General features: G+C 39.3%; 1 protein-coding gene across 5 annotated transcripts in view; it reads right to left on the reverse strand.

The window, feature by feature from the left end:
• Nucleotides 1-15727, reverse strand: part of LOC122791042 (myomegalin-like) — a 3200315-nt gene that overhangs the window by 316689 nt on the left and 2867899 nt on the right. For all 5 annotated transcript variants that reach the window (XM_044058817.1, XM_044058818.1, XM_044058820.1 and 2 more), the window contains one exon: nt 10493-10682. In XM_044058817.1, coding sequence (XP_043914752.1) covers nt 10493-10682 — 190 coding nt within the window. The remainder of the gene's footprint in view (nt 1-10492; nt 10683-15727) is intronic.

The raw sequence follows: 15727 nt of genomic DNA on the forward strand, positions 1-15727 counted from the left end.
TAGCTCGGATCACAGAACTGATTATTATTATTATGGTGACAGTTTTGTGGTATGACCTTACCAGACAGGACACTACACAGGAGGGATACAGCATTCTCCCATGTTTCCTGGTACCAGGTGGAGTATGTCTGCACCATTAGTGGGAGTTTGGACTACCTGGGTACATGGTGTTTGCATTTACAAAGTCCAGGAATCCCTAGGTCTGTAAGTCTGGGGTCGTATAAATACCCTGGTTTATAGTGAGGTAATTGAAGCCGCCCATGAATATGGTATTAAGTTGAATGGCAATAGCCTACAGTAAGTTCTCATAGAAGTTGTGTTTCTTGGATCACCCATAACGTTTTAAGGATATGCTATGGGACTTTGTCTATGGAAATCTGGACATGAACAAGCTCAAGCACATCATCCTGTTTAACTAGTCCTGAGATAAAGTTTGTTGTCGATATAGTGTCTCCATATTACTTGATCGAACGTTTAGGTTAGCGACTACCTAACCATCGACCTGGTAATATCGAAAAATTAAAACAGCGAACGACCAATTTAACGTAGGGAATGAATTCCATCGGCCTCAAAAAAATATTTAAACCAAAATGAAGTGGGGGGGGGGGGTTATGCTCCCCACACGCCATCTAACTAAATATACCAACTCCTAGATCTCTCTATAGTGGGGAAAGGGGCAAAATCTGCATAACGGCAAAGGTTATTCTTTCCCTGCGTTAAATCGGCCGTTCGCGGTTTTTTGCTTTCACTTTTACCAGATCGACATTTAGGTATTCGCTAACCTAAACGTTCGATCAGGTAATAGGAACCCGATATAGACGGCATTACCTCATTTGGTTCCTGCCTGTGTAGTAGCTGGCCTGAATGTGTAGAAGGCATTGCAGTCCTACAGTCCTGGAGTGCTATCTGCTGCCTTAAACCATGTCACAGTATCTGCACAGAAATCCACATTCTCCAGGGTAATAAGAACCTGGAGGGAGTGGAGTTTCTTGTTTGGGCTATTGGCATTAAGCAAAAACACTTTTAGATGCCCTTGGGTTGGTTTGGCTATGTTGGACATTTTATCAGTTTGGCACTGCCTAAAAATGACAGTAGGGGATGAAAGTGTTTTAGCCAATTTTTGAAAGCCTAGAGGGGACTGGCACACACCATTCTTGGCAAAACAATGTGGTCTGTTTACCATATCCTCCCATGCTGACAAATACTGTATCCCCTTGGGATGACACAGAAATTAAGCCAATTATTGAAGTCAATCATTAGTTCATATTGTGGCAGTACCCTTGGTGAAGGCAGAATGCTGCTCAATGCTAAACACATACCAGCCTGGGTCACAAAGTCCAAAAGCTCCAAAATGTCTCTCTTCACATAGTCCAGGGGGATATATCTCAAGTCATTTACACATGATTATGACTCAGTCATGCTGGCAATTGTTTTTTCAGATCTTAGCCCCTGATAGACAAATGACTGCAATTTTCTCCATATTCAGCCTGGTAAGCAGGACATCTATAGGGTGTGACCGTATGTGCTATGTTGTTTTGGTGGAGTGCTTTTAGGGTTGCTGAGGATTCTTTTTGTAGAATTAATGCCTAGGAGGTCTTTGGGGTTTAGGAAGGCTGCTTTTAAGTGCCTCCACATATGACAGTACTATGTGAGGTGGGTGTCTTACTTATGTTACTTACAAAATGACTGCTATTTTGAGTGTTTTTGTGTGAGAGTCCTCATTGCTATTTTGAGAGCTTCTGTGCAAGTCTTGCCTCCAGTGACATTGTATAATTATATCTTTCACATACGTTATCAGTTTCTCTAAGGATTATTTGGTTGTCAGTGAACATGAGGCAATTCCTACATTATCTCAGGATACTCATATCTGCCAAGCTGATGGAACAGAAATTAGGAAAGTTCTCATCCAAGTGTCAAGTCTTTAAGTGAACTACAAAGGAGTGGCACATCAGACCAACTTGGGAGCTGTGAGGGTAGAAATTACATCTAGGCTATGTTGTGAGTACTGGGTAAAGTTACAGGGGAAGTTTATAGTGAAATTTTAGTTTCAAAATGCTTATGTCTACACACAGCAGTGCTAAATGTCACTGCAAAATGAGAAGAGGAATTTATAGACTCAACGAAAAGTGGCCACACCTACTAAAAATCCTTCTGTCCAATGAAACAATCTCACTTCAAGCCTACTTGTGTTTCCCAACTCAAACTGACCAGGCCATCTTTCTACTGTCACTAGTATTGCAGTCCCAGTCTTCTTAATGAAGAAAAAAAAAATCACATTTTATAGTTGGCCAAAACTGAAAAGGTACCAGAAACAAATCAAAATAGTGATGAGTAATCACAGGGGGATTCAAGGGCAGACAAGCCAGCAATGAGGAACATCCACTTTACGGCAATTCAAAGCACACCAATGGTCTGAGTGGAGAGCCTTCAGTTTCCTTGGTCAATGATCAGTAAAATGAGCACAGGAGATAAGACTAGGAGGAGATTCCAAGGTCAAGGTCAGGTATATATAGGAGGCGAGACTGGAAAGAGATTCCAAAGCCAGATATACAGTAGGCGTGGACAGCTCAAAAGCTTGCAAGTTTCAAAGCACGGCAGAGAAAGGGTGGATGGGAAACAACAAAACTGATTTAAATGGCAAGATAAAGGCAGTAGTTTAAATGTACTTCACTGGATGGAAAATAGAGTCCAAATGCATTTTGTTTGGTATCATAAGCTACAGATACAGCTCACATAGCTGGCTGGTTATTTTAAGTTTGAAAAATGACTAAATCACAGTAATTTGATGAGCAATGCTGATTAATCCACTTAACAGGTCAGAAAAGTAACAATGGAAACTGTAAACCCAAGTCAATTTATTGGTGTAACTTCAGATTCAGAGAACGGAGAGTAAAAATTAAGAAAATGAGCCCCATTCAAAAGTGATTTAAATACATAGGCAGAAACAACTTGAAAAAAAACAATGCAAACTATAAAATACCTTCAATTAACAGCTTTAACTTCAGATTCAGCACAAACATAAACAGGAACTATACAAAACTGATGTAAATAAGCACAACAGTTAAAATATACTTCTCTGGATGTAAAATGGAGTTCAAATTCTTTGGTTTTAGCTGGATGAGAGTTTTTCAGACTCAAGGGTCTGAAGACAAAATGGCTGATATAAAATATCTTGAGGCAATAAATTGTTTTAAGTGTAAAGTTTATGTAAAACTTTATGCATCTATCGCTTATAATAGTCATATGTAAAACTTTGCACTTTTTTTTTACTACTGTTCATTGTAAATTATTAAACTACATGTATGTACCTGTTTTGCCTCTGTTTTGTGGCCTGGGAAGTGGCTGAAAAGGGTCACATGCCAATTCACTCAGTTAAACAAATGCATAAAAAGTAAGATGAGGCTCTTCTCTTGAAAACAAAACTATTTATCACCATCCTTGAGTTCTTCTATGAAAGGATTTTCTAAAAATACAAAATTATATAAAATTCCCATTAAAAATACCTTCAACTAGTCTAACAAAGTTGAATGCCACAAAAGAGGCTCTCCCAGAAGCTAAATAAGTAATATATTAAATCAAACAAGCTTTTCTTCAGAAGTATCAAAAACTAAAGTCAGTGACACATTTTACTAGAAGTAAAATATAAGATGATTCTTAGATCTGAATAAAAGAGCTATCTGCTATGCATGAAGCAGAGGACCTCCCTTAAATTTATTCTACTTATTTATTTTATTTTACATTTGTTTACCGGGAAGGTCCAACTGGGCCAATGGCCCATTTTCAGCAGAGGCCTGGGGAGATGAGCTCCACAGTTATACAGAGAATACATACATATGGTAGAGAGTAATTTAACAGAAAAAATCAATTTAGCATAGGATAACAGTATGCTAGATGTGAGAAAAATACAGAGCCATATTGGCATCTAAACAAAAAAAATTCACAAAGTCTAGTACATGTTTCAAGGCTGTAAAACACAAACCAAAAAATATGAAAGATACATATATTTAACATGAATGCTGAAATTGACGGTGATTGCAATATGATGGCACTAAAGGATAATATAAGGAGTTTGAAAAACTAAAATAGAGAGGAGAGAAGATTCTCCAGGATTGGAACAGGAGCAGAGCAAATTATTATTTAGGTATTCCTTTAGATGGAATTTAAAATGGGATGTATTGGTAGAACTTTGTATAAAACTGGGGTATTTCATTCCAGGCTTTCTTTAGAATAAACAGATTTTAACAATGCCATAAAACAAATCAAGAATAGCCTAGAATCATTTCTGCAGTATATATATATGTATATGTGAACATGGTCAAAAGACCATGTTGCTTTGTCAAGGATGGGTTGCTCCTGTCCTCCTAGGCTTTCATATGTTGGATAAAACTATATCTACCCCCTTAGAGCTTTTTTTAGGCTATGCACAAAAAGATAAAATTGCTAACATAGTGAAAAAGTCTACAACCTTAAGGTGTTACTACTCAATGCTCAGAGCCTGAAAAAAAAAACTCCACAGCCTTCAAGCCCTCCTCACTCTGCAGAATGTAGACATCTGTTTTCTGACCAAGACTTTCTTTAAAGCTGTAGAAAGTATTTCAGAAGTGCAAGGCTACAATGCATTTCACACATTTGGTCCAAAAGTAGCACAGACTGGCCCCAAAGGTGGAGGTGTTTTGATCTATGTTAGCAACAAACGTGCTTCCAGGTTTGTTAGGATGATATGGAGTTCATCAATGTCAACATCTCACTTGAAGTAAAAATCAACCAAGAAAATCCAGCTAAACCAGTACCAGTTAGGGACTACATCCTATTAAGTGACAATTTGTCAAAATTCAAGGTCCCCCCCAAGACCACAGCTACCTTTATGCAGAATTATTCACAATATATATAACTATACAAACACGTAAATGACTGTACAGAGATTGCCATACCTACTAGAAATAAATCAAAAACAAACACTAAAAACAACACCCACAGGTGGAATCCTCACCTAAACAGGGTATATAAAAAAGAAACCTCTGGGCCAAAATCAGGAAAAGAAACTCCCTTAAAGAAATGCTCTCTCTTATACAACTAAATACGAAACTAAAAAGTCTATGTCCAACAAGGCCAACTATGAAGTCAAGATAACCTCATATGCGGAGGACAATCAGAAAGCCTTATTCAGCTATGTCCAGAACATTAGCGGTAACACAACAGCGTGCTGAGGCAGTGAACAGTACTGATCAGGGTGCCACAGCAAATCTACTGGTTGAGAAATTCAACTCAAACTATATTCCCAACTCCCCTGTCAGCTACACCAGGTGAAACCCCTCCAACATACTTCCCTCAGCTACGAGCAGGAGGCAGGTGCTGGCAGCACTCGCTAAAGCCAAGAACACAGCCCTTCAAGGGTCCTGACAACATCCTTAGTTGCCTCACATTCAGGAGAAGGGAACAGGAAGGAAAGAGTTAACTAAGTAAAAAGAAAAATGTATTTTATATTACGACATATACTGCATGCTATTAAAAAAAAGAAGTTACATACTTACCATAATGTTCCACCTGTGTTATCCATTTTCATTCTTCCACAACTATTGGGTTCAGATCTGATCCTCTGATCTGACTCAGCCACTACTATAGCTCGTAGCCAACAAACTCTCGAGCTCCTCCTTACTCACAATGCACCAACCCCTAAAATACCTCAGATCTTGTTGCTGTTTTACATAAAAGAGAATGAACTACTATAAATATTTTAACAGAATAAGTCATATCTGGAGCTCAGTATAAGGGACAGTGATGTCCTTGTAATCTCTTGTTCTGCCATACGTCCATTATGAAAAAAGGTTGGGGGGATGGTGAGAGGGGAGCTGAGGAAGAATGAAAATGGACAACACAGATGGAACATTATGGTAAGTACATAACTTCTTTACCTGATGTTGTCAATTTTTATTCATGCCTCAGCTATTGGGATAGAGCCCTCAGCTACCTAAAATCGCAGGTGGACTCTAAGGAAGGACATTCCTGTGCACAGCTGAGCCAAAGGCTGCTCTTCCCCTCGAGACCAGATCCAGCTTGTAATGAGTGATAAAGGTATGAGGATTGGCCCAGGTAGCAGCCCAACAAACATCATCCATGGAAGCCCTAGATAGAAACACTGAAGAAGTTACCATAGACCTAGCTGAATGGGCTCTTAAAGGTTTTCGTACGGTTAGACCCAACTTGCAGACAAATGATATACAGTCCATTAAACACCTAGCTAAAGTCACCTTTGCAACCGATTTGTCCAATTCAGAATCTGCAAAGGATACAAATTGATCTTTTTTCCTAATTTCTTTTAGCCTATGCAAATAAAAATGTAATTGTCTGTGAACATCTAATAAATTCAACATATATTCACCTTTGTAAAGCCGCGGTGGTACGGCGGTAGCGTTACCACCTCCCAGCAAGAGGTTCTCCCGTTCGATTCTCGGCTTGGCTTGGGAGGGCCTACTGTGCGGAGTCTGCATGTCTTCCCCGTGGTTGGGTAGCGTTCAAAAGACATGCATGCGTAAATGGGCGTGCCTTCGTTGAAGGTTGGATGTTGAGCTGGCACCTCGGCATTTCGTAAAAATCTACTGCCAATCATTAGCGGACTGGAGTTCCGCTGTGGCGACCCCTTACCGGGAAAAAGCAGAAAGACAAACAACAATAACATATTCACCTTTGTAAATATTGGAAAGAAAATTGTTAAATTGATTGAGTGGTTGATACTGGTTTCTGACACCACCTCAGGAAGGAAATGAGCTCTGGTACATAATGTTACTCGATCCTTATGAAAAATCAAGTAAGGAGGTTGAGAAGACAATGCTTGAAGTTCTGAATTCCTTCTAGCAGAAGTAATAGCTACCAGAAAGATATTTTCCAAATCAGGAATTTAAGATCACATTTATCCACTGGTTCAAAGGGAGAATGAATTAAGGCCTACAAGCACCAAAGTTAAATCCCATGATGGAGAAGGATCCTTATATGGAGGTCTCAGTAGATGGTACCTCTCAAAAAGGCTTTACAAAGCTTAGATGAAGCCAAGGAAGAATTCTCAAATCCAATATGAAAATTACAGAATGCTACTAACTGAACCCTAACTGCTAAGGACCTAGCGCCTTCATTAAAAATTGTTGCCAAAAATTTAAGAGCACTTTGTACAGGAGGTGAGAAGGGGTCAAAGTGATTCTTCTATGCCCAAAAGCAAACCTGTTCCATTTACTTCTGTATAGTTTTCTTGTAGAAGCCTTATTTATGGGAGGATAAAAAATGTGATTGACAGAGGAAAGGAGCATCGGTTGTCTGGTTATTAAAGGAATTAGAGAAACCATGCTGTTAGCTTCAGGTTTGAGATACCCAGATGAATCATGCCTGTTGGGTGAGACAGTCTGAAATCATATCCAGAATCCAAGGTGGGGAAAGTAGATGGGACCAAAGGAAGAGGAACCAATTATGTCAAGGCCAGTAAGGTGTAATGAGGATGACCTTTCTCTTCAACCGGACAGGTTTCTGTCGGAATTTGGGAATTAGAGGAGTTGAGTGGGGTCAAAAAAGCAGACCGGGGGGGCAAATTGTGGAATAGACCGTCCCTTGGTCAGGACAAAGAAGTTACTGCACTTGTTGTTATGGGGAGATGCAAGAAGATTGCAGCAAAGCTGATCCCACCGATGGAAAATCATATCTGCCACTTTCCTGTTGAGATGCCACTTGTGAGGAGGTAGAATAGATCTGCTCAGTTTGTCTACTATCAAACTGGACTTACCAAGAATGTGTACTGATATCAGAAAGCGGTTGGAAGAATTAGCCCATAGCCACACTCTAAGGGCTTCTCAACATAAGGGGTAAAGATCTGGCTCCTCCTTGTTTGCTCATGTACCAAACTACTGACATGTCTGTCTAAATTGCAATTGTCCAAATTGGAGAGTGTCTGGGAACGCCTGCAACACTAGGAGCACTGCTTTCATTCCAGAACATTGACATGTGTGTTGGCCTCTTTGGGGACAAACTGTCTTGGATTGTCTTCTCCAGGAAGTGCCCCCCACCCAATTTAGGAAGCATACGTGTTCAATATAGCCTTGGATTGAGGGAGGGTGAAAGGACAGCCTTGTAGAAGCTGACCTGAGTGAATGTACCGTCAAGGTACTTCTTGCATGCCTAAGTGATTATTTTATCCGACATGCATTGATAAAGAATCAACCACTTTGTTACTAGCGTCTAAAGAAGAATTCTCATAGGAAATCTTGCTAGGGGGACTGAAACTATAGCTGCTCACATTGACCCAGAGGTTTTCAGAATTAATCAAGCTGAAATTTTGGTGCTGTGAATTATTTTCCTGACCGGGAATCTAATGGTCTGCATGCAAGACAGGAAGAGATGCTGACATGGATACTGTGTTGAAACTGCCCCTATGGATTCCAATGTCTGAGTCAGTTGTAAAGGAGACTTATTGTAGTTTATGGTTATTCCCAGATAAGTACAAGTCTGGAGTATCTGATTCCTTGCTGTTATCAGTAGATGCTTGGTCAGGGTGGTAATGAGCCAGTCATCTAAGTATAGAAACACTCGGGCTCCCTGCTGTCTCAAGTTAGTTGCTACCATTGCCTGTCACTTGGTGAACATCCAGGGGGCTGAACTGAGACCAAAGGGTAGTGCCCTGAACTGATAATGATGGCTCCCAGCCAGAAGCATAAATACCTTCTGGATTCTCTGTTCATTTTTATGTCACAGTAAGCATCCTGAAGATCTGTCGAGCACATCCAGTCGTCCTTTCCCAAGGGCAGAATGGACTGAACCATGACTATCTGAAACTGTGCGTGTCAAATTTATTTGTTCAAGACACTGAGATCCAAAATTGGTCTCCAGCCCCCTGAATTCTTTAGCACTAAAAAGAATCTTTATTAAGTTCCAGATTCCATCCAGTCTGGTAGGACCTCTTGGATGACTTTTTTTCTAGCAGTTTTGTTATTTCTAGTGCTGCTGCATTCCTCTGACTGGGTGAAACACTGGGAATTTTGCATACAGGTGGAGGTGGAAGGGAAAAGGGAATTATATAACCTCTGGAAATAATTCTCTGCACCCAAGTATCTTTTATGTCTAGCCAGGCTCTCTGGTGCAGAGATAGTTGACCCCAGAGTGCCTCCAGAGGGAAACAATTGGGCCTCTTTTCATGTAATTCCATCTCACTCCATGTAATACAGAGTTCATCTCTGATTCTTTTCAAACAAATCCTTAACAGTTGCATGGGAAATCATAAATATAACTCCCAGTCTTGTCCCCATATCCCTTATGGACAGAGCCCGTCAATAAGAAAAGTATTATCCTAAAGCTCCCAATACAAATCCTTGGCTACCTGCCTACTAACATGCACAGCCTCCTCTCCCCCAAATGGTTTGGAATGTTCAGCTAGGCTTGTAAGGACCCTAATGGTCCACAGCATAGTAACCTATGAAAGTTATACAAAACTGTTGTACTCAGTTCAGAATAATTGTAAATTCAGGGAACTGACAGCTGTATACTATCCTTTTACAGTTTCGAAGCAGTTAAGCACCAAACAGCCAGAATTTCACCACATAAAGCAAAGACTCTTGAGGGTGAAGCACTTCTCCAGAGGTAGGGTTGCCACCCCTCCGTTTTTTTCCGGACTATCCGGAAATCAAACTGATTCTCCGGTAGTCCGGAACACACTGTACAAATTCTGGTATTCTGTTTCAAAAAGGAAACAGACTATCAGCGTTTGTAAATCGGCTGATTTACTATGCTTTTTTTTACAGAAAAGCATAGAAAAACAGCCGAAAGCAGGCAGCAGGAACAGAAAAAGAGGGCATTCCTCGCCGAGTGATGGCATCGTGACATCACAAAATGGGCAGAAAGTGGGTGGGGGAAGGGGGTGGGATGGGCGGGGTTGCTGATGACATGAGGGGTGTGGCTTTACTCTGGTTTCAGCCACGATGAAAGGTGGCAACCCTATCCAGAGGAAAACAAAATTTAACACTCTATACACAAAGCAAAAGAAGGTATTCACTGAAAAAATCTCCATATTAATAACAAATTATACTTATCGCGTCCAGAGCCCTGAGGAGTAGATGCTTTACCAATTTTAAAGAAAGAAAAAGGACAAAAAGAAATACAGCTTTGAAATGTAGGGACTGCAGCTTAGTACTGTCTGCATTTACAAGCTATTTCCTCTGCAAGCAGCCTGATCTAGGAACCCATTATAGCTTTAAAAAAAAAACAAAACAGCAGGGCATGCATTACACGCAGTTAAGACTAGGGAGAACAAAAGAGATACAATATGTTCAGTAAACTGTGTACGTTAATCAAATGAAATTATTTTAGCACTTTACAACTCTTAGTCTTTTCTCATATTCAATGGAAATAACTCATACACCTGCAAAATATATACAGAATCTTACCGATATTAGGAAAAAACATTAGGGCATTCTAAACAGCAGTGTCGACACAAGCTTTTTAATGTGAATAAATGCCTTACTGCTTTATTTCTTCACGACTGTAGTGCAGTTCATTCTTTAGCTGCCTGTTTTCCTCACTGCTTTCAATGACCATCTTCTGGACTCGACTGAGTTCTCTCTTACTGGATTCAATTTCATTGCGAAGGTGATCGATAGTTGTTCTCTTTTTAGAAAGGGCTTCCTTCAACTTATCACTCTCCTTTTGTCTCGCTGTGAGCACAAAGAAATCATATACATTTAAAAAAAATGATCAAGGCATTCATGCTCATATTCATTTTTAGTACATCTAAGAAGATAACAAACCGTTCAGAAGTTATATAGTCATTACATCTACTTAACTCAGTCACATCAATAGCACCAAGCCCACTGTTTACTATGTCACTCTTACAGAGCTAGCTGTGTGAGCTGCCTTGGCTCATTCAAGCCTACAATGCAGGCAGCTCACACACAGTGCATCTGTTAGTGTAGCTTAATTGTGGTTCTGAATTTACAGTAATCAATAGCACAATTAAGCAGTTTAATTGAAAAAAAAAAGATTTTATCTCACTGTGCACTCCAGGCAATAGTTGCCCAGCATGGTAGCACTCAGAAATGTAAACACCTCATTAACTGACTGCCAGAGGTTTTAGTGAGTTAAGAATCTAGAAGTTACCTTACTTGCAAAGAAGGAAGCTAATCCTCAACAGTGAGATCAGTTAAAATGCCATGTGAAATACTGCAGTATAAGAAAAGATAAAGCATTATATCACAAAAAAGATTTCACTGCAGTAAAACTCAACTAAACCTCTCCCCAACAACTATCTCCTGGTTTACCAGCTACCTCATTATAAACACCAATCAGTCAAAATGGATCTCTGCCCTATCTTCCTTTCTCCCCGTAAAAATGGGTGTCCCACAAGGCTCTGTTCTAGGCCCCCTTCTTAATATATTTACTAACCAACTCCACACATCTTGTCCTCGGTCATCCCTCATACAGTATGCAGGTTACTCCACTATCATCACCACTGCCGACAATCCCTCTGAACTGCTTTCCCTTACTCAAACCTCCTTTAACCTCACTGAAACCTGGCTGACAACAGTCTCATCCTAAACCCTAAAAATACAAAACTCCTCTACCCAAATCTCTCAATCATCTTAAATTCTCCTTCACCATCTCTTCCCTAAACAGCACCATCTTCTCAACTGAACCTCACACAAAGCTACTTGGCATAATCATCAACGACCAGCTGAAATTCGATCTCCATGTACAGAACTGCATAGAAAAAGCCCACCAAAAACTAGACTTGCTTTACAAAAACCAAAGGTTCCTCACCCATAACTCCATAATCACACTTGCCCAGGCTTATGTCTTTCCTAACCTCTTGTACTGCTCTCAAGTCCTCACTAAATTACAGTGATCTCTTCTTTCTAAACTTGAAACCACATAAAACAAAGTAGCCAGATTTACAGCCAACCTGCTACCGAAATCTCATGTGTCTAGCTCTCCAGAATCTCAGCTGGTTAGCATTTCCCAACCAACTCATATATTCTCAACTTCTCTTAATCTACCACCATCCTATATAAACCCTCCTCCTAACCTAGCCTATCCTCTTGTTTCCCTCTATAACCCATCACACCCCCTTAAAAGCTCAGACCAACACACCTCTAACAGATTCATAAACCTAAAAAATCACTAGGACAGAACCTATATTGTTATCTTCCTGCTCTTTCATGGAATAAACTTCCCATGGCCCTTACAAATATCACCCATGCTCAAACATCCAAGTCAGCTCTCAGGCATTACCTACTCAGCACCAGGAGATGTCACTGTAACCATCCCACCGAAAATTCCTGACCTCCCTCTTTCCTACCCCCCCTCTCTCCTTTCCTCTGTTTCTTTCCCCACCCTCATATTCCTCTCTTCTACCTTCCTTCTCACAATCACACAAACTATTCTAACTTACTGAACATTAAGCATTCTGCTACTCCCCTCCTCACCTCTCCAATGTCTGCCCCAGTAATCTAATACTGATCCCTTGTCCCTCTTCTATCTTGCTCTTTATTTTAACTACTTACTTGTACTTGAAAAGCTAACTTCAAAGTCTCTCCTGCTTGACCTCCGATATCAAGTTCCTCTGCATCCTTGTGACCTTGCTCTGGCCAAATTCTCTTCATTACCCACTTCTAACATGAAACTCCAATGTACCACCGAACAACCTTTGTAATATCTACATATTATTGTATCTGTAAATCTGTTATTCTGAACTCTGAACATCCTGCCTGCACAATTTGTCCTTCAAAGTTTTTTCCTCGTATAACTGGTTTAGTGAACCTGTGTATTTTTACTTCTGTACTACAAATGTTTGACTTACATTATTTCTTCTCTGAATCCTAATATTGCATAATTCTTTGTGTGTGTGTATCTATCTATCTATATATATATATATATATATATATATATATATATATATATATATATATATATATATATAAGTTTACCTTTGAATAGTTGAAAACCAACTATCTGAACGGCCCTTTGTACGAACTGGAATGACGAAAACAGTCATTCCGAACTGCACCAATATTCGAAAATCAGCAAATCGAAAACCAGATTCGCTGATTTTTGAACTACAATTACGAATACAGATTGTAATAATGGGGGGCAAGCCCCCTGCACACCCCCCCTACTTTATTATTCTAACTCCGAGGTTGCACTACAGTGGGGAAAGGGGTCCATTTCCCGATCCCCACTACAGTGCACTCTGCACCCAAAATGCCAAATCTGCAATGAGCGAATGTCAGTGTGCATTCGCTCATTGCACATTTGCTGCATCTCTATTCAGGTATCTGAAAACTTGAAAACGTACTTCTGCACAATTGTCTTTCGACAATGTGCGTTTCAAGTTTTCAAAGGTAAACCATACACACACACACACACACACATATATATATATATATATATATATATATATATATATTTTTTTTTTACTTTGGACCTTTTCTCCTCGGACCTCTGCTGAAAAAGGGCACAAGCTCAGACCAGATGGACTAACCCAGTCCGTCAAATAAATAAATAAATAAAAGGACAACTACTACTACTACCAAAAATCATATCCTCATCTTGTCCCTGCAACAAAAAATAGTACAACTTTCAGATTTGTTCTAACCAAAATAGCATGCTAAGGGCAATAATACTGATGCAATTGTGTTTTACAGTCACAGTTCTGATTTTTGCAATGCACAATGGCTCTCTGCAATATGAGTCATTAATATATTTCCATTTCTTTCAGCGTCATCTTTCTACTGTCTTAAAAGGACAGCTTCCTGAATTAGTACTGTAAATATCACTGCAATGTCAGTAGACTTTTTGCTCTGGCATGTGTGAAGACAACTTCCTTCACCAACAGGTAGCATTTTCCTGCAGGATAGCACTGAACAGCAGGGTTTAATTAACACTGCCAAACTACAGGTGTAACTGTTAATGGCTGTGAATAATGTTTAATATAACAATGTTTATGCAAAGCTTTAAACTCTGGGCTTTCATCACTCCCTCACTATCAAAGCAGACCACTTCAGCAAACTAGTATGAAATAACAGTGGCATACCAACATGCTCTATAATGGACGAGTATAATTCTATAAAAAATCAATGTCAAAACTAAAGAAAAAAGTACAAAATATACCAAGAAATTGCTAGACACTCATTCTCAGCTTTGTAAGCCAGTCTGTTTTTCAAGACAATGTAGTGACACGTGGCAGAGAGAAACTAAGATTTATTTTATTCATTTCTATTCTTCACCTCCAGGCCCAAAGCACCACAAAATGAATTAAACAATGTTACACACACTGAAAAGAATTCTAGTTTAGCAAATAATAGTCATACACACTTGAACACTGTGTGCGACAGTTACACAGATTACTCAGAATTCACTATAGATATTATATATCTTCGAACATGACCATTCAAAAATGTAACTATCAACAATGTATTTATACTACTACAAATGGGTTTACATGAGATGAGGGAATTGCATGTCTAGACATGTACATATTTTAACCACTGTCTCCAAAACAAAGACAACCCTCACTTTGAATCAAGTGCATTCTTAGACCTCTTTTGATTCCAGGCAATGTTTCATTTTTTTGCATGTTGGTTTTCATTTCTTTGACTATATGATCCCAGATAGCTGACCCAGGCTTGCTGAAGGCCTTTTCACCTACTTTAGGACCAAAATCCAATATGGCCTTTGTTATTTTTTTCTCATTTCCTTTACAGAATAAGGCTGTTTTTTGTATATTTTGTGAGGGATGGCTTAGTTTGACCTCTTTTGGGGCGATACAGTTTTATTCAGAATGCATGGAAATGACTGGTGGACTACATTCAAATTCTGGAATGAACTTAAATGACAGTCATGACAGCAGGTGTCATCACTGATATGATTAGAGCACCTAAGACAGTAAATCATTTCCTTCTAGTATATAAACTCAGATTTTGTGAAAATACTATCAAATGGTTCCAAAAACTACCTAAAGGATAGAACATTTCAAACATATACTAATGACACACTCCCCAAATATAGCGACATTTAAGGTGTTCCAGAAGCCTTCATTTTTCCATGTGTAATAATCTCACTTTTGACTTCCCTATCTCAGTCTTGTAATGCATGCAGATGATATTCTTCAAATGGACTCAAATCATTTAGCTGCCTTGAAGTCAACATGCAGGGTGGCTTCTCTTCTCTATATAACTGGACATAGAAAAATAAACTTAAAGGAAAGAAAAAGGGCACAAGCTCAGATGGACTAACCCAGTCTGTCAAATATAGTATTTTGCACATCAAAAAAAAAAAAAAAAAGCTAGCCAAACTACAACCACTGCTTCATCATCTTCCAAGTTCCAGAACAAAAATACTCTGGGTTTGTACTTGACCAGTCACAATTAAAATCCGTATGGATAACCACCTCCAAAATTCTCTTTCAACTGAAACTATGTGACACATCATCAAATCCCTTAACTCTTGTGGCCAGAACTGTTACAACTAAAAATGTACTTCTTCCAAAATTACAGTATAGTTTGCAATTACTGTCTTTTTATTCAGTGCAACACAAAAAAATGCAAATAGCTTTGAATAAAATAGCTGATCCACTAAATCACTACTGTGACATCCTAAAGGAACTAAGCTGACCTTTTCATCAAAATACTAAATTGCAGTTACTGCAACCCACTGAGATGGAATCTTCCCTCAAAGAATAAAGCTACTCACTCAGAAGCACATA

Source organism: Protopterus annectens, chromosome 16.part0 (genome assembly GCF_019279795.1).
Source record: "Protopterus annectens isolate FY-2018-M chromosome 16.part0, PAN1.0, whole genome shotgun sequence".
Taxonomy (NCBI): domain Eukaryota; kingdom Metazoa; phylum Chordata; order Ceratodontiformes; family Protopteridae; genus Protopterus; species Protopterus annectens.